This window comes from Entelurus aequoreus, linkage group LG21, assembly GCF_033978785.1.
Source record: "Entelurus aequoreus isolate RoL-2023_Sb linkage group LG21, RoL_Eaeq_v1.1, whole genome shotgun sequence".
NCBI lineage: Eukaryota > Metazoa > Chordata > Actinopteri > Syngnathiformes > Syngnathidae > Entelurus > Entelurus aequoreus.
In genome coordinates, this window is record NC_084751.1 from 8,557,357 (window position 1) to 8,575,874 (window position 18,518).

Consider the following 18,518-nt stretch of genomic DNA (forward strand, 5'->3'; position numbering starts at 1 on the left):
AGCATTGCGAGATCGAGAAAGTAAACATCTTCCGAGCGAGGCGTCTTGGAAGTTTGTCAGTTGAGTGTTAAAAATGGCAACAAACATGTTCTAATGTTTATGTGTCTTTATTAAGTCTCTGACGTCACTCCCCGTAGCGGCCCGCCGCCTTTTGCACATCCGCTAGTCGGCTAACTCATTAGCGGTTAGCTCGCTAGCTAGCTGGTTGTCACCGGGCGTGTTGTTGTTTCGTGTTAAAGTGGACTTTCGTTAGGGGGAGACACATGAGCGTGTCTTTAGTCGTCATCCGTCTGGAAATAGCCGAGCAGTCTCCATCCCCGCGAGGCTTCCAGTACTCCGCTGGTGAGTCTTAAACCTTCTTCACCGAGACATGTTGTTAGCCGGCGAGCTAGCAGTGACGAGGACATGAATGTTGTTGACGTGACGACTGTTTGGTGATTAGAGGGCATGTCGGAGGAGCAGCTGCAGGACCAGCCTTTGAGTCTGGCCAGACTGGCTCTGAATGGAAAGACTGAGCTGGAGAGAAGTGCGGTGTTGCACCAACACATGGGGAGCAGAGCCATGGGCGACATGGTCATCGAGACCTTTGAACCCAGCCCAGGTAAGAACACACCTGGAGGAATGACGTGTGCTTATGACCAGTGTTGGGGTAGTTACTGAAAACCAGTAACTACCGTGTACTATAAGGCGCACCTTCAATGAATGGCCCATTTTAAATCTTTGTACATATATAAGGCGCACCGCATTATAAGGCGCATGGAATAGACGCTACAGTAGAGGCTGGGGTTACGTTATGCATCCATTAGATCAGGCCTGGCCCTAACCAATCTGGCGCCCTAGGCAAGATTTTAGGTGGCGCCCCCCCACATCGGCAGTCAAGTGTATATACTCAAAAGAAACCGAATAGCTTTGTTTTTGACCTTTTTTTTTACTTAAAGAAAGCAAATTAACATAATATATGAGAATGTTATGTTATGATTATCTTTAACCGAATCACAGCAGTGCTCAAATTAAAAAACAGTATTCCCTCTCATGTAATATTGCTTAATTAACATTAATGATGTACACTAACAACTACGCTTACAACTATACCTAATATATAAAGGGGTGGAAAAGTGACTATTACCTGCGGGGCAAACATTAGCTAACCAGAAGGCAATAACAATGTAAACAAAAAACACCTGCTTAAAAGATCTAATACAAATGTCCCTGAGGAATGTAAGGTGGGAGTACTGTAATTACCTAACGTTACATTATTATTTTCCATAACAATTTAGCCCCCTCCACAATATTAACCCGACGTTAAAACAGAACTAGCTATTTATTGATTAGCAATTGCCGAATCATGTAACATTAGCTTAATGCTAAAAAGCCAGGTTACTATCACATTCTGTAACAGACAAATAATTTCATGTAGGCTAACGTTACCTCCCTGCTACCTCTGTCTTTTTCTCGTTTCTCCTCTTCTTTTCTATTTTTTCTTCCCTAGACACCTGACAATTTTGGCCGTTTTGACATCTTGTGTTGATTTTTTGATGTGGCAAAAGTCATGATACGGGAAGGGAGGGGCGCACCGTGCGGGGGGATGGGAGGGGGGCGTAATGTTGTAACAAATAATATTTCTATTAAATAGGCTTTACTTTGCATTTTAATTAACGTGGGATTATTTTTTGTATTTAGAAATAATAGTACCAACTTTTTTTCTTTTTTTTTTCTCCAACATTTGTGGCACTGGCGTGGCGCCCCCTGATGGACGGCGCCCTTAGCATTTGCCTATACGGCCTATGCCACGGGCCGGCCCTGCATTAGATGGAGCTGCGCTAGAGGGAATGTCAACAAAACAAATAGTGATTGTACTGACACTTCTACTTGCTGCTCTCTGTTCAACAACCCACTGTTCCAGTTTGTCCTCCAACTGTAGCCATCTCGCTTTGTTCCCTCGGAAACTCTGTTTAGTCTTCTTTACTCGGCGCAGGTCATCATGTTGCTTCCTCCACTTCCGCACCATTGATTCGTTAATGTTCAATTCTCTCGCTGCTGCTCTATTCCCGTGTTCTACTGCGTGACTGATCGCCTTGACTTTAAACTCTGCGTCGTAAGCGTGTCTCTTAATAGGAGCCGTTTTTGGGTCTCTACATAACATTTAGGTCTTGCAACTATAGTAACAGCCGCCGACTTCCTTTTCCCCCGTAGTAGAAGTTCTTCTTCTGCTACGGTAAGCAGCCGTAGAAGGGGGAAAATGAAGTCGGCGTAGTGACCGTAGTTGCGAGACCTGTTGTGGCTCAATATTGGTCCATATTTAAGGCGCACTGTCAGCTTTTGAGGAAATTGGAGGTTTTTAGATGCGCCTTATAGTGTGGAAAATACGGTAGTTACAGTGTAGTACGAGTGTGAAGCGACTGGAATGGGAATCAGCACCTCCAAGTCCAAGTCCATGGTTCTCGCCCGGAAAAGGGTGGAGTGCCATCTCCGGGTTGGGGAGGAGATCTTGCCCCAAGTGGAGGAGTTCAAGTACCTCGGAATCTTGTTCATCGGTGCGGCGTCTTCAGTAATGCGAGCGCTGTATCGATCTGTTGTGGTGAAGAAGGAGCAGCGCAGAAAGGCAAAGCTCTCAATTTACCGGTCGATCTACGTTCCCATCCTCACCTATGGTCATGAGCTTTGGGCGGCACCTACTCAGTGGCCTAGTGGTTAGCGTGTCCGCCCTGAGATCGGTAGGTTGTGAGTTCAAACCCCGGCCGAGTCATACCAAAGACTATACAAATGGGACCCATTACCTCCCTGCTTGGCACTCCGCATCAAGGGTTGGAATTGGGAGTCTACATACAACACACAAAGACAAAGATATGTTTCAAAGGGCCAATTTATTTCGGGCTAGAACAAATTGACAAAACTCTTTTAAATAGCTGCAACATAACATACATAAGTAACAAACAGCATAATAACAACATAGCTGTAAACCTGGCTTCGCCCAAGGAAGGCACACATGACATACACAAAGCCTAACCAGGCATTTTTTTCTCTCAAGGAATTGTGAAATAAAATCATGTCTTCAGGAGATCAACACTGTACTGTAGTGGATTGTCCGAAGCTTAAACAGAAACAAAAGTGAGTTTAGTACAAAAAGTTTATTTACCCTTAGTCAAATGTGCAAGTCGGATTGAGCTGTCCCTGCAGACAAACAAAACGTCCTCCGGAGGACACACGAATCAAGCAATCTCTTCGAGTCCTGGTCTCCTGGTCATTTTTATCTGTTTCCCCATGCGTTTATCTGTTTTCCTCGTGCGTCACGGTCTTGTTGTTTTCGACCTGTCTGTTCCATAACAACCTCGAATCCCTTAGTCATACTTAGACAATCAAAACATTTTGTAGACAGGTTGGCACGACTTCATATTCAACTTTGTCCTACATCTGGTCTATTCAATGGTATAGAATAGAAGAGAAATGAAATGAGCAGACATTCTTAATAGACACGAAATATAGTTCAAAGGTCAGAAATTCTACTACAGTACTAAAGCCAGAACACTTTACGCATTTCCCCACTTTTAGTTTAGAGAAAAGGAAAGATTGGCCTGGCCCACTAGGATCCCTCTTTATGTTTGTGAACTTAATAGTCTCTACATTTAGAGTGATGTGATAATCAAACGCTCTAGAAGTCTAGAATGAAAAAGTATATAAGAGAATTGACAGAGTGTGTGTACCTTCAGTGATGAATGATGAGCAGAGGCAGTGTTTGGAGTGTTTTCTTTATCTCGCTTTCCATTTTTATGTACTCACCGTCCAGGTACTTGGAAAATGTTTTCCGTGCCTTTTGCTGTTTGACGCCGGTATAATGCTAATTAGCTGCCTGAAAGCGGGTGACCCCACTGTAGAAATAGCCTGCATGTTTGATTGATTGATTGATTGATTGAGACTTTTATTAGTAGGTTGCACAGTGAAGTACATATTCCGTACAATTGACCACTAAATGGTAACACCCGAATAAGTTTTTCAACTTGTTTAAGTCGGGGTCCACTTAAATTGTATCATGATACAGATATATACTATCATATATACTATCATCATAATACAGTCATCACACAAGATAATCACATTGAATTATTTACATTATTTACAATCAGGGGTGTGGGGGGGTAGGATATGGACATCAAGTAGTGGACATAGAGAGAGAGACAGAGATATCAGAAGGCATAAGAAAAAGTATCTGCATTTGATTGTTTACATTTGATTATTAGCAATCCGGGGAGGGTGTTAGTTTAGGGTTGTAGCTGCCTGGAGGTGAACTTTTATTGCGGTTTTGAAGGAGGATAGAGATGCCCTTTCTTTTACACCTGTTGGGAGCGCATTCCACATTGATGTGGCATAGAAAGAGAATGAGTTAAGACCTTTGTTAGTTCGGAATCTGGGTTTAACGTGGTTAGTGGAGCTCCCCCTGGTGTTGTGGTTATGGCGGTCATTTACGTCTTCTAGCACATATGCTGCAATGGATCTATCAATGTTGTCCTGGCTAGCAGTGCCTCCGTTAAAATCCTTAGGTGGAGGTGGAGGTGAAGTGGTATCGGAGTCTGTCTCTCTTTACTAGCTTCGTCCAAGCATGTTGCTTTTGTAGCTGTTTCAGCAGATTTTAATGGCTGTTTTGGGCAGTAGATAGATAGGATCTTTGATCCAAGACACAACTTACATTTAACTAAAATGTTCTGTTCTTTGTGTTCGAGAAAAGAAAAGTAGTGAGAAAATCTCCATGTTAAGAAACTCGACTTCGGCTCCGCCATGATGTCTTGTTGTTAGTAAACACACACACATGCCCCCTCCACCACACACACACACACCGCGCCTCTTCTCTTCTCCCGCTTGTGACATAGGAAGAATCAGAAGGACGACACTCTCCAACAAAACACACTCAGATCTTCTGTTTCTAGCCGATACTACATAAAAAATAACGTAAAATAACGCAGTAACGCATCATGCAGTAACTGTTACTGAGTTACTGAATATAAAAATAACGCGTTAGACTACCGCCGAAAATAATGGCGTTACAGTAACGCGTTCCAGTTAGTCCCAACACTGCTTATGACACCATGTGGCAGCGTGCGTGTCGAGCCAATCAGAGAGGAGCGGACGGTCAAAGCCTTCAAAGGCTCAATGGGAGAATTCCAGTGTCTTCCTAAAGCTGTGTCCGTGCAGACAAAGGCGGGGGTGGCAACCCGGGAGGTTCTACCAAGCACAAAAGGAGCGATGCTGACGCTGAGGCCAGCGCAGCCATGGCCCCCGAGTCTCCGTCCAAACAGCTGCCAGATCAGATCTCCTTCTTCAGCGGGAACCCGTCCGTGGAGGTCGTCCACGGAATCATGCATCTCTACAAGACCAAGTGAGGGCCGGAGCGTCGCCCGTCGCCCTTTTCTGCGCTCGCCCCGGGTAACTTTCCACCTCCTCTCTCGCAGCAAGATGACGTCGCTGACGGAGGATGTTCATCGGAGCGCCATGGTGTGCATCCTGACCGTGCCGGCCACCATGACCAGCCACGACCTCATGAAGCTCATGGCGCCGTTCAACGACGTCATGGAGCACATGAAGATCATCCGAGACTCACCCCCAACCAGTACATGGTGCCATCAAGTTCAGCACGCAGGTCAGGTCACCTTTGTTTCCTCAGCTTATGTTTGTCTGCTAGCCAACAGTGTTGTCCTTAACCCAATATTTTGGTCCCGGTATATTGTACCGTATATTGTATATCAGGGGTCACCAACGCGGTGCCCGCGGGCACCAGGTAGCCCGTAAGGACCAGATGAGTAGCCCGCTGGCCTGTTCTAAAAATAGCTCAAATAGCAGCACTTACCAGTGAGCTGCCTCTATTTTTTAAATTGTATTTATTTACTAGCAAGCTGGTCTCGCTTTGCCCGACATTTTTAATTCTAAGAGAGACAAAACTCAAATAGAATTTGAAAATCCAAGAAAATATTTTAAAGACTTGGTCTTCACTTGTTTAAATAAATTCATTAATTTGTTTTCTTTGCTTCTTATAACTTTCAGAAAGACAATTTTAGAGAAAAAATACAACCTTAAAATTGGTTTTAGGATTTTTAAACACATATACCTTTTTACCTTTTAAATTCCTTCCTCTTCTTTCCTGACATTTTAAATCAATGTTCAAGTAAATTTATTTTTTTTATTGTAAAGAATAATAAATACATTTCAATTTAATTCTTCATTTTAGCTTCTGTTTTTTCGACAAAGAATATTTGTGAAATATTTCTTCAAACTTACTATGATTAAAATTCAAAAAAATTATTCCGGCAAATCTAGAAAATCTGTAGAATCAAATTTAAATCTTATTTCAAAGTCTTTTGAATTTCTTTTAAAATTTTTGTTCTGGAAAATCTAGAAGAAATAATGATTTGTCTTTGTTAGAAATATAGCTTGGTCCAATTTGTTATATATTCTAACAAAGTGCAGATTGGATTTTAACCTATTTAAAACATGTCATCAAAATTCTAAAATTAATCTTAATCAGGAAAAATTACTAATGATGTTCAATAAATTCTTTTTTTAATTTTTTCAAAAAGATTCCAATTAGCTAGTTTTTCTCTTCTTTTTTTAGGTTGAATTTTGAATTTTAAAGAGTCGAAATTGAAGATAAACTATGTTTCAAAATTTAATTGTTATTTTTTTTGTGTTTTCTCCTCTTTTAAACCGTTCAATTAAGTGTAAATATCATTCATTATTAAAAATAACAGAGAGTTAAAGGTAAATTGAGCAAATTGGCTATTTCTGGCAATTTATTTAAGTGTGTATCAAACTGGTAGCCCTTCGCATTAATCACTACCCAAGAAGTAGCTCTTGCTTTCAAAAAGGTTGGTGACCCCTGACGTAGAGTAGTCCGTGTACAGCTGGCTTAGCAGTACAGATGTATTGTTGACTGACAGTGAGTCAACACACAGACAGTATTGTGTAAATAGTTGGTCCAAATACTAGTAGTGAAAATGGCCGCTGAAGTGTGTAAAATAGTGTAGTTTTCACACACATTCTATGTGACTTATTGGGGGAGATCTACCTTCTATTCATTATGACGTGTGTGTGTGTGTGTGTGTGTGTGTGTGTGTGTGTGTGTGTGTGTGTGTGTGTGTGTGTGTGTGTGTGTGTGTGTGTGTGTGTGTGTGTGTGTGTGTGTGTGTGTGTGTGTGTGTGTGTGTGTGTGTGTGTGTGTGTGTGTGTGTGTGTGTGTGTGTGTGTGTGTGTCCTGTTCAGGCGGACGCCGACAGCTTCTACACCACGTGTAACGGCCGCCAGTTCAACTCCATCGAGGAGGCCGTGTGTCAGCTGGTGTACGTGGAGCGTGCCGAGGTCATCAAGTCTGAGGAGGTAAGAGGCGGGAGGGGTCAACCGCTTCCTGTCAGAGAGACACAATGGCCAATACTTCCTCCTCCTCTACCTCAGGGCGCCAGCTTGCCAGTGATGGAGCTGACGGAGCTTCCCAAGTGCACCGTGTGCCTGGAGAGGATGGACGAGTCGGTCAACGGCGTGCTGACCACGCTGTGCAACCACAGCTTCCACAGCCAGTGTCTGCAGCGCTGGGAGGACGCTTCGTGAGTCCGCACGTTTACATGCCGGCGCGTTGCCAGTAGGTTTTGTGTCAAATACAGGCACGTGCACAGATGGACCCCAGTGGTGCTCAAACAACCGCCCCTTTTAGGGAGAAAATGTTCCCGAGCTGCTGGAGACATTTTTTTTTCTATTAATTGTTGCTACTGGTGGGACGTTTCCTGCACAAAATAGAAAATCAACCCAAGTCCAGCTGTTTACTAACATTGGTCATGGTTGTTGACGGGAGGAAGCACCCATATGAGGATTGCGTAATATAAGTGGTATAAAATTAGCAGATGATAAAGCTTTTATTACTATGTTATATCATAATATATGTTGATGAAAGAAGTTTGACCGTGACAGGAGAAAGTCCGGCTTCCTCACTGCAATGGAGGAGGCAGCAAACGTTCCTCTACAGTGCAGCTTTGAAATAAGCTGGCAAATAAAATGTTTCTTAAAAGTACAAACCCCGTTTCCATATGAGTTGGGAAATGGTGTTAAAGTTAAAGTTAAAGTACCAATGATTGTCACAAACACTCTAGGTGTGGTGAAATTTGTCCTCTGCATTTGACCCATCCCCTTGGTCACCCCCTGGGAGGTGAGGGGAGCAGTGGGCAGCAGCGGTGCCGCGCCCTGGAATCATTTCTGGTGATTTAACCCCCAATTCCAACTCTTGTTGCTGAGTGCCAAGCAGGGAGGTAATGGGCCCCATTTTTATAGTCTTTGGTATGACTCGGCCGGGGTTTGAACTAGCTGTAAATATAAAAGGAATACAATGATTTGCAAATCATTTTCAAGCCATATTCAGTTGAATATACTACAAAGACAACATATTTGATGTTCAAACTCATAAACTTTATTTTTTTTTGCAAATAATAATTAACTTAGAATTTCATGGCTGCAACACGTGCCAAAGTAGTTGGGAAAGGGCATGTTCACCACTGTGTTACATGGCTTTTCCTTTTTAACAACACTCAGTAAAGGTTTGGGAAGTGAGGAGACACATTTTTGAAGCTTCTCAGGTGGAATTCTTTCCCATTCTTGCTTGATGTACAGCTTAAGTTGTTCAACAGTCCGGGGGTCTCCCTTCTGCTATTTTAGGCTTCATAATGCGCCACACATTTTCAATGTCTGGACTACAGGCAGGCCAGTCTAGTACCCGCACTCTTTTACTATGAAGCCACGTTGATGTAACACGTGGCTTGGCATTGTCTTGCAGAAATAAGCAGGGGCGTCCATGATAACGTTGCTTGGATGGCAACATATGTTGCTCCAAAAGCTGTATGTACCTTTCAGCATTAATGGCGCCTTCACAGATGTGTAAGTTACCCATGTCTTGGGCACTAATACACCCCCATACCATCACACATGCTGGCTTTTCCACTTTGCGCCTAGAACAATCCGGATGGTTCTTTTCCTCTTTGGTCCGGAGGACACGACGTCCACAGTTTCCAAAAACAATTTGAAATGTGGACTCGTCAGACCACAGAACACTTTTCCACTTTGTATCAGTCCATCTTAGATGAGCTAAGGCCCAGCGAAGCCGACGGCGTTTCTGGGTGTTGTTGATAAAACGGTTTTTGCCTTGCATAGGAGAGTTTTAACTTGCACTTACAGATGTAGCGACCAACTGTAGTTACTGACAGTGGGTTTCTGTAGTGTTCCTGAGCTCATGTGGTGATATCTTTTACACATTTATTTCGCTTTTTGATGCAGTACAGCCTGAGGGATCGAAGGTCACGGGCTTAGCTGCTTACGTGCAGTGATTTCCCCAGATTCTCTGAACCTTTTGATGATATTACGGAGCGTAGATGGTGAAATCCCTAAATTCCTTGCAATAACTGCTTGAGAAATGTTGTTCTTAAACTGTTCAACAATTTGCTCAGGCATTTGTTGACAAAGTGGTGACCCTCGCCGCGTCCTTGTTTGTGAATGACTGAGCATTTAATGGAAGCTGCTTTTATATCCAATCATGGCACCCACCTGTTCCCACTTTGCCTGTTCACCTGTGGGATGTTCCAAATAAGTGTTTGATGATCATTCCTCAACTTTATCAGTATTTATTGCCACCTTTCTCAACTTCTTCGTCACGTGTTGCTGGCATCAAATTCTAAAGTTAATGATTATTTGCAACAAAAAAAATATGTTTGAGTTTGAACATCAAATATGTTGTCTTTGTAGCATATTCAACTGAATATGGCTTGAAAAATATTTGCAAATCATTGTATTCCGTTTATATTTACATCTAACTAGGGCTGCAACTAACGATTAATTTGATAATCGATTAATCTGTCGATTATTGCTTCGATTGATCGATTATTAATCGGATAAAAGAGACAAACTACATTTCTATCCTTTCCAGTATTTTATTGAAAAAATCCAGCATACTGGCACCATGTTGTGGACATTGGGGGTGCAGCATACACCAACAATAACACAGAAATGTAACTCATCAGAACTGAATCAGATATTGTACACGTTTCTGTTGTGAATAATAAAGGATTCATTTTAGGCTGCCTCTGAATAATAGCATGAAATATTCCAGCACCTTCATAACGTTTAGTTACACTAAAGCGTCACTCAAATCTAAATATATTTATATAGCTTTATCAGCCCGGCTACATTGATCCATTATGAAACCAACCTGAGATATTTCTGTCCGTTACGTTTATTTCCAAATTGGTAACCGTGCGTTTTCTCTCTCAAAACGGAGTCAAATGTGCCGGAGAAACACTATTATCAGCCCTGTGTTGCAACAAAGGCATAACGTTAAAGTTACTTACAAAAAAGCTGAACTCATGAATGCTTGTTGCCACTATGGACTTAAAAAGTTACGTACTGTGAGTTCCTCCCTTCATCCATGGCTGCAACATGTTTCCTTTTCAGGTGCTTCTGAAGCAATGTTGTACTTCCGTGCCATTTTGCAGGAAACGCTCTTCTTTGAAGTCTTTAAAGTGAAGTGTTCCCACACTTTTGACGACTTAGGTCGTACACTTTTCTCCATTGAAGCAATAACCTCAAGATGTTTCTCCGCTAAACTATCGGTAGTGTTTTCCTGCGACATTTTTCGAATTTTTCCAGCAAAGGAGACGCCGTCGTCACGTGAGCTGCACATGACACATCATTGGCTAGCTTACGCCACCTCATGAGACGTACGCTGTTTTGTACTGTTTTTGTGCTTATTTTGATTGTTTCTCAGCTGTTTGTAAATGTTGCAGTTTATAAATAAAGGTTTACAAAACAAAAAAACAAAAAAAATTAAAAAAAAAAAAAAAAAATTAAAAAAATTAATAATATTAAAAAAAAAAGCGTCCGCGCATAGCATAGTTCCAACGAATCGATGACTAAATTAATCGCCAACTATTTTGGTAATCGATTTAATCGATTAGTTGTTGCAGCCCTACATCTAACACAATTTCCCAACTCATATGGAAACGGGGTTTGTAGACAAGAAGCCTTTTTTTCTGTCCCTAAAAGGTCTGTGCACGTGCCTTCATTCTATCACTCAGCGCTGTCTATGAATCTTTTCTGTTTAAACAGGCAGTCTCCATCTAAGTGAGTGAAGTAAGGTGTAGTTTGTTGGCAGGTGTCCCGTGTGCCGCTACTGTCAAACTCCAGAGCCCGTGGAGGAGAACAAGTGCTTTGAGTGTGGCGTGCAGGAGGTAACACATCTTGGGTGGATGTCTCACTCCTGGCGTAGCTCCAAGCAACTTTTCCCTCATCCTCAGAACCTTTGGATCTGTTTGATCTGCGGCCACATCGGCTGCGGGCGCTACGTGAGCCGCCACGCCTACAAACACTTTGAGGAGACGCAGCACACCTACGCCATGCAGCTCACCAACCACCGCGTGTGGGACTACGCCGGAGGTGTGCTTCGCTCTCTTTGCGGAAGCTAAATGTCGGGGTAACGTTTCCATGTGACGCCAGACAATTACGTGCACCGGCTGGTGGCGAGCAAGACGGACGGCAAGATGGTGCAGTACGAGTGCGAGGGCGACACCTGCCAGGCAGAGAAGATCGACTCCCTCCAGCTGGAGGTAACCTGGCCTCGCCGCCTCCTGTGATGTCATCACGTCGCTAACGAGCGTCTTCCTCTGCTTCCTCAGTACTCTTACCTGCTGACCAGCCAGCTGGAGTCACAGCGCATCTACTGGGAGAACAAGATAGTCCACCTGGAGAAGGAGACAGCCGAGGAGGTGCTCACTGCCCCCGTGATATCATCATCATAATAATAATAGTAATAGATTTTATTTGTAAAAAGCACTTCACATTGAGCCAACAACCTCAAAGTGCTACAGTGTATTAAAAAAATAAGATAATAAGAATAAAAACTAGAACAGCCTAATAGCTAGAACTAATATGCATGTATCTAAAAAAAAGGCTTTTTTTTAAAAGAAGAGTTTTTAAGCCTTTTTTAAAAACATCCACAGTCTGTGGTGCCCTCAGCTGGTCAGGGAGAGTGTTCCACAGACTGGGAGCGGCGGAGCAGAAAGCCCGGTCTCCCATTGTTCATCGTGTGTTTGTGTGGCAGATCAGCAACATGAAGGCCAAATTCAAGGAGACCCTGGAGCGCTGTGACAACCTGGAACGCAGATTTGGAGAGATCAGCAAAGACAAGCAGAGCTTGGATAAAAAGTAGGTTCAACATTCATGCACGTGTCACACAGACATAAAAAGTAGGTTCAGCATTCATGCACGTGTCACACAGACATAAAAAGTAGGTTCAACATTCATGCACGTGTCACACAGACATAAAAAGTAGGTTCAACATTCATGCACGTGTCACACAGACATAAAAAGTAGGTTCAGCATTCATGCACGTGTCACACAGACATAAAAAGTAGGTTCAACATTCATGCACGTGTCACACAGACATAAAAAGTAGGTTCAACATTCATGCACGTGTCACACAGACATAAAAAGTAGGTTCAACATTCATGCACGTGTCACACAGACATAAAAAGTAGGTTCAACATTCATGCACGTGTCACACGGACATAAAAAGTAGGTTCAACATTCATGCACGTGTCACACAGACATAAAAAGTAGGTTCAACATTCATGCACGTGTCACACAGACATAAAAAGTAGGTTCAACATTCATGCACGTGTCACACAGACATAAAAAGTAGGATCAACATTCATGCACGTGTCACACAGACATAAAAAGTAGGTTCAACATTCATGCACGTGTCACACGGACATAAAAAGTAGGTTCAACATTCATGCACGTGTCACACAGACATAAAAAGTAGGTTCAACATTCATGCACGTGTCACACAGACATAAAAAGTAGGTTCAACATTCATGCACGTGTCACACAGACATAAAAAGTAGGATCAACATTCATGCACGTGTCACACAGACATAAAAAGTACGTTCAACATTCATGCACGTGTCACACGGACATAAAAAGTAGGATCAACATTCATGCACGTGTCACACAGACATAAAAAGTAGGTTCAACATTCATGCACGTGTCACACAGACATAAAAAGTAGGTTCAACATTCATGCACGTGTCACACAGACATAAAAAGTAGGTTCAACATTCATGCACGTGTCACACAGACATAAAAAGTAGGTTCAACATTCATGCACGTGTCACACAGACATAAAAAGTAGGTTCAACATTCATGCACGTGTCACACAGGCTAACCCATGTGGTTCCTGTGGATGTGAACATAATTACTGTAGTGACTCAATAACATAGTGACTGAAACACACACAGTGATCATTTTTAAATTTTTAAACACTAAAACATTAAATTGTCCTTTTTTTTGTGCTAAGTTTTGCATGTTCAATTGTTGAAAAACCAGGAGCTTCGAGGAGAGGGGGGGGGACTAGGGACCTGGACCTGGGTTTTAGTCTTTTTCATGAAGTTCAAATCACATGCCTGATGACATCATTAAGGGAATTGTTGGAAAAAAATGGCAAGCCATTCCAAGGAATTGATAGACGGGGAGCCGGTTTTTGATTCCCGTCCCTGCACTCATCATTTTGAGCACAACATCCACGTGCTGACATTTTAACATGCACTCACAACACTAAGTGCAAGTACTTAAGTGCACTTATTGGGTCACATGTGAGTACATTCCCAAGTCCGCACTTTTATCCAGCTGCACCAAAATGTCATGCAAGTTTTGAGGAATTCCAGTAAAAAAAAAAAAGTGTAAAATAATAGAACAATTTCCTCAAGAATTGCCTTCAATATTTTAAGAAGACCTTAATAAATAATAAGCAAACTCATTTTTAAAAAGGCAACTTTGATTAGCACCTGCCTAGTGAAAAGAACTAAAAAGTGTGGAGTGAACAGTGTTTGTGTGGGGGAGGTGCATGCAGTGAACAGTGTTTGTGTGGGGGAGGTGCATGCAGTGAACTGTGTTTGTGTGGGGGAGGTGCACGCAGTGAACGGTGTTTGTGTGGGGGAGGTGCACGCAGTGAACAGTGTTTGTGTGGGGGAGGTGCACGCAGTGAAGAGTGTTTGCGTGGGGGAGGTGCACGCAGTGAACTGTGTTTGTGTGGGGGAGGTGCACGCAGTGAACAGTGTTTGTGTGGGGGAGGTGCACGCAGTGAACAGTGTTTGTGTGGGGGAGGTGCACGCAGTGAACGGTGTTTGTGTGGGGGAGGTGCACGCAGTGAACAGTGTTTGTGTGGGGGAGGTGCACGCAGTGAACTGTGTTTGTGTGGGGGAGGTGCACGCAGTGAACAGTGTTTGTGTGGGGGAGGTGCACGCAGTGAACAGTGTTTGTGTGGGGGAGGTGCACGCAGTGAACTGTGTTTGTGTGGGGGAGGTGCACGCAGTGAACAGTGTTTGTGTGGGGGAGGTGCACGCAGTGAACGGTGTTTGTGTGGGGGAGGTGCACGCAGTGAACGGTGTTTGTGTGGGGGAGGTGCACGCAGTGAACAGTGTTTGTGTGGGGGAGGTGCACGCAGTGAACAGTGTTTGTGTGGGGGAGGTGCACGCAGTGAACGGTGTTTGTGTGGGGGAGGTGCACGCAGTGAACAGTGTTTGTGTGGGGGAGGTGCACGCAGTGAACGGTGTTTGTGTGGGGGAGGTGTGCGCAGTGAACAGTGTTTGTGTGGGGGAGGTGCATGCAGTGAACGGTGTTTGTGTGGGGGAGGTGCACGCAGTGAACAGTGTTTGTGTGGGGGAGGTGCACGCAGTGAACAGTGTTTGTGTGGGGGAGGTGCACGCAGTGAACAGTATTTGTGTGGGGGAGGTGCACGCCGTGAACAGTGTTTGAGTGGGGGAGGTGCATGCAGTGAACAGTGTTTGTGTGGGGGAGGTGCACGCAGTGAACAGTGTTTGAGTGGGGGAGGTGCATGCAGTGAACAGTGTTTGTGTGGGGGAGGTGCACGCAGTGAACAGTGTTTGTGTGGGGGAGGTGCACGCAGCTCAACAGTCGAGTGACGAAGCTCAGCCAGGAGCTGAAGGAGGAACAGGAAATGAACCGCTGCCTGAGAGCCAATCAGGTGCAATTTCAGACCCGACTAGCCGAAGAGGAGCGCAAAGCCAAAGAAAACGGTGAGACGATGTTGTCCCCCGACTGTAACCGCGTGATGGTGAAGAATCCGCTGACGGCGTGGTCACGTGACCCCGTGTGTGCAGGAGAGCACAAAGACCAGACCATCGGCGAGCTGCAGGAGCAGCTGCGTGACGTCATGTTCTACTTGGAGACGCAGCAGCACATCCAGCACCTTCCGCCTGAAGCCCGCAGCGAGATCCAGGAAGGTCAAATCAACATCGCCGCCGCCGAACCCACGGACGACGCCGGCGCCGATGGCGCGGCCGCCTTCGTCAGAGGCAGGAGGGGGCGGGGCAGGAAGAGGAAGTAGGTGTTGGAGGCACAGACTTGATAAGCACGCCCAGGATGTAACGTCTGTTGGTGTAAATAAATTATTTGTCACAACTCATCAGACTCCTCCCCCTTTCACCATTCGCCAAGAAACCGTTTAGTGATATTGATAGTAGTCTGTTGACTCTTCGGTTCCACCACCAAGCTGCACTTTCTACACCCACCAGTAGTTGGTGTTGTGTGGAACATACACACGATACAATGTAAGCATCACATGTTTCATTGCAGCACGTCTGAAAAGTAGTAGAAAGAAGCTGAGCTTATTTAATCCGACCCCTTTTCAGACCATAGCAACTTTACCCCATGTCCTTGTTCTCTGTAACACAGCAGTGAATCAATAAATAATAAACCATAGGAAGTAAACAAATATTAAATACATAAAAAAAATGTTGTTCATCATAATTGTTCTTCTGTGTACTTTGTGAACACTTGTAGTTAGAACACTCTCTTCAACTCAATCATATTGTTGGATTTATTTGCTTAATCAATCAATCAATGTTTACTTATATAGCCCTAAATCACGAGTGTCTCAAAGGGCTGCACAAGCCACAACGACATCCTCGGCTCAGATCCCACATCAGGGCAAGACAAAACTCAACCCAATGGGATGACAATGAAAAACCTTGGAGGGGACCACAGATGTGGGGATATCTCCCCCCCCCCCCACCCCCTTCCCCTCACCCCTGGGCGTCCATAGTGGATCGAACATAATAGTGTGAGAGTCCAGTCCATAGTGGATCTAACATAATAGTGTGAGTGTCCAGTCCAGAGTCTGTGGACGAGCTGCGTGCATGTTGGGAGACGACAGACTAGGAGGCTATTGGAGTGGCCACGGACAATCTGGACGAGTATACGGACACTGTGACCTCATACATACACTTCAATGAGGCGCGCATCATTCCAACGCGCACCGGGGATTGTTATAACAACGACAAGCCCTGGTTCACACCCAAGCTCCGACAGCTGCGCAAGAAGAAGGAGGCTGCGTGGAGAAGCGGGGACCTACAGAGAAGCAAAGTACCACTTCAACAGGGAAGTGGAGAAAGCTAAATCTGTGTACTCTAACCGTCTACAGGAACAGTTCCGCTCCAATGATTCTGCGGCCGTTTGGAGAGGGCTAAGGGCCCTTACGAACTATAAGCCCAGGCCCTGAATGACCGGACTCTCGCTCAGGGCCTCAACACAAATTACTGTCGTCATGAACGGCCTTCGGCTCATCACCCTCCCCACTAATGCCAGCACTTCATTAAAGGAGTTAAAGGACTCCAAGGACATCACAGGACTCCAAGAACATCATAGGACTGTAAAGGCCCTCTCCATCCGAGAAGAGGATGTACGCCGGCAGTTCTTGAAGCTGAATACGCGGAAGGCCCCCGGGCCGGATGGTGTCTCCCCCTCCACTCTCAGACACTGTGCGGATCAGCTGGCTCCTGTCTTCACTGACATTTTTAACACCTCTCTGGAGCTATGCCGCGTGCCGTCCTGCTTTAAGACCTCCACCATTGTCCCTGTCCCCAAGAAAGCACGGATCACAGGACTAAAATGACTACAGGCCGGTTGCGCTGACGTCTGTGGTCATGAAGTCCTTTGAGCGCTTGGTCCTGCCCCACCTCAAGGACATCACCGCCCCCCTCCTGGACCCACTGCAGTTCGCCTACAGAGCCAACCGGTCTGTGGATGATGCAGTGAACCTGGCCCTCCACTTCATCCTGGAGCATCTGGACTCCCCAGGATTCTACGCTAGGATCCTGTTTGTGGACTTCAGTTCTGCCTTCAACACCATCCTCCCTGGACTGCTACGAGACAAGCTCTACCAGCTCAGTGTGCCCGACTCCCTCTGCAGTTGGATCAATGACTTCCTGACGGACCGAAGACAGCACGTGCGGCTGGGGAAGATTGTCTCGGACAGTCGAACCACGATCACTGGTACTCCTCAGGGCTGTGTACTTTCCCCCTGGCTCTTCTCCCTGTATACAAACTGCTGCACCTCCAGTCACCAGTCCGTAAAACTGCTCAAGTTTGCGGATGACACCACCCTCATTGGGCTCATCTCGGATGGCGATGAGTCCGCCTACAGGAGAGAGGTGGACCGGCTGGCGTCCTGGTGCAGCCACAACAACCTGGAGCTGAACGCCCGGTGGAGATGATCATGGACTTCAGGAAAGTCACAGCCCCACCATCCCCCCTCACCCTGATTGACTCTCCCACCCCCGTCTCCATTGTGGACTCCTTCCGTTTTTTGGGCACTACCATCACCCAGGACCTCAAGTGGGAGCCGACCATCAGCTCCCTCATCAAGAAGGCCCAGCAGAGGATGTACTTCCTGCGGCAGCTGAGGAAACTTAAGGTGCCAACCGAGATGCTGGTGCAGTTTTACTCAGCCATCATAGAGTCCATCCTGACCTCCTCCATCACAGTGTGGTTCCCCGGCGCCACAGTCCAGGATAAGAATAGACTGCGGCGCATCGTACATGCTGCTGAGAAGGTGATTGGCTGCAAGCTCCCGTCCCTCCAGGACTTGTTCTCCTCCAGGACCAGGAGGCGTGTGTGTCGGATCACAGCTGACTCTTCTCACCCTGGACACACACTATTCTCCCCTCTCCCCTCAGGCAGGAGACTACATTACCAAATATGTGTTATGTGTGTTTTATGTTGCACCATTGCACCAAGGAAAATTCCTAGTTTGTGAACCAGTTCTCAAACAATGGCAATAAAACTATTCTGATTCTGATTCTGATAGTGGATCTAACATAATAGTGTGAGAGTCCAGTCCATAGTGGATCTAACATAATAGTGTAAGAGTCCAGTCCATAGTAGATCTAACATAATAGTGAGAGTCCAGTCCATAGTGGATCTAACATAATAGTGTGAGAGTCCAGTCCATAGTGGATCTATCATAATAGTGTGAGAGTACAGTCCATAGTGGATCTAACATAATAGTGTGAGAGTCCAGTCCATAGTGGATCTAACATAATAGTGAGAGTCCAGTCCATAGTGGATCTAACATAATAGTGAGAGTCCAGTCCATAGTGGATCTAACATAATAGTGTGAGAGTCCAGTCCATAGTGGATCTAACATA

The 18,518-nt window shown here is 45.0% G+C and overlaps 1 protein-coding gene across 1 annotated transcript in view; it reads left to right on the forward strand.

The window, feature by feature from the left end:
* brap (BRCA1 associated protein) overlaps nt 1-15,494 on the forward strand; it is a 15,535-nt gene extending 41 nt beyond the window's left edge. Inside the window, 15 exon segments of the mRNA XM_062030740.1 lie at nt 1-342; nt 443-601; nt 5,185-5,368; nt 5,442-5,584; nt 5,587-5,607; nt 5,610-5,629; nt 7,246-7,359; nt 7,435-7,583; nt 11,168-11,243; nt 11,310-11,448; nt 11,509-11,618; nt 11,688-11,777; nt 12,113-12,216; nt 14,968-15,107; nt 15,192-15,494. The exon segment at nt 1-342 is cut by the window's left edge and continues 41 nt beyond it. Coding sequence (XP_061886724.1) covers nt 264-342; nt 443-601; nt 5,185-5,368; nt 5,442-5,584; nt 5,587-5,607; nt 5,610-5,629; nt 7,246-7,359; nt 7,435-7,583; nt 11,168-11,243; nt 11,310-11,448; nt 11,509-11,618; nt 11,688-11,777; nt 12,113-12,216; nt 14,968-15,107; nt 15,192-15,418 — 1,755 coding nt within the window. The 5' untranslated portion in view covers nt 1-263 and the 3' untranslated portion in view covers nt 15,419-15,494.
* Nucleotides 15,495-18,518: the final 3,024 nt, after the last annotated feature.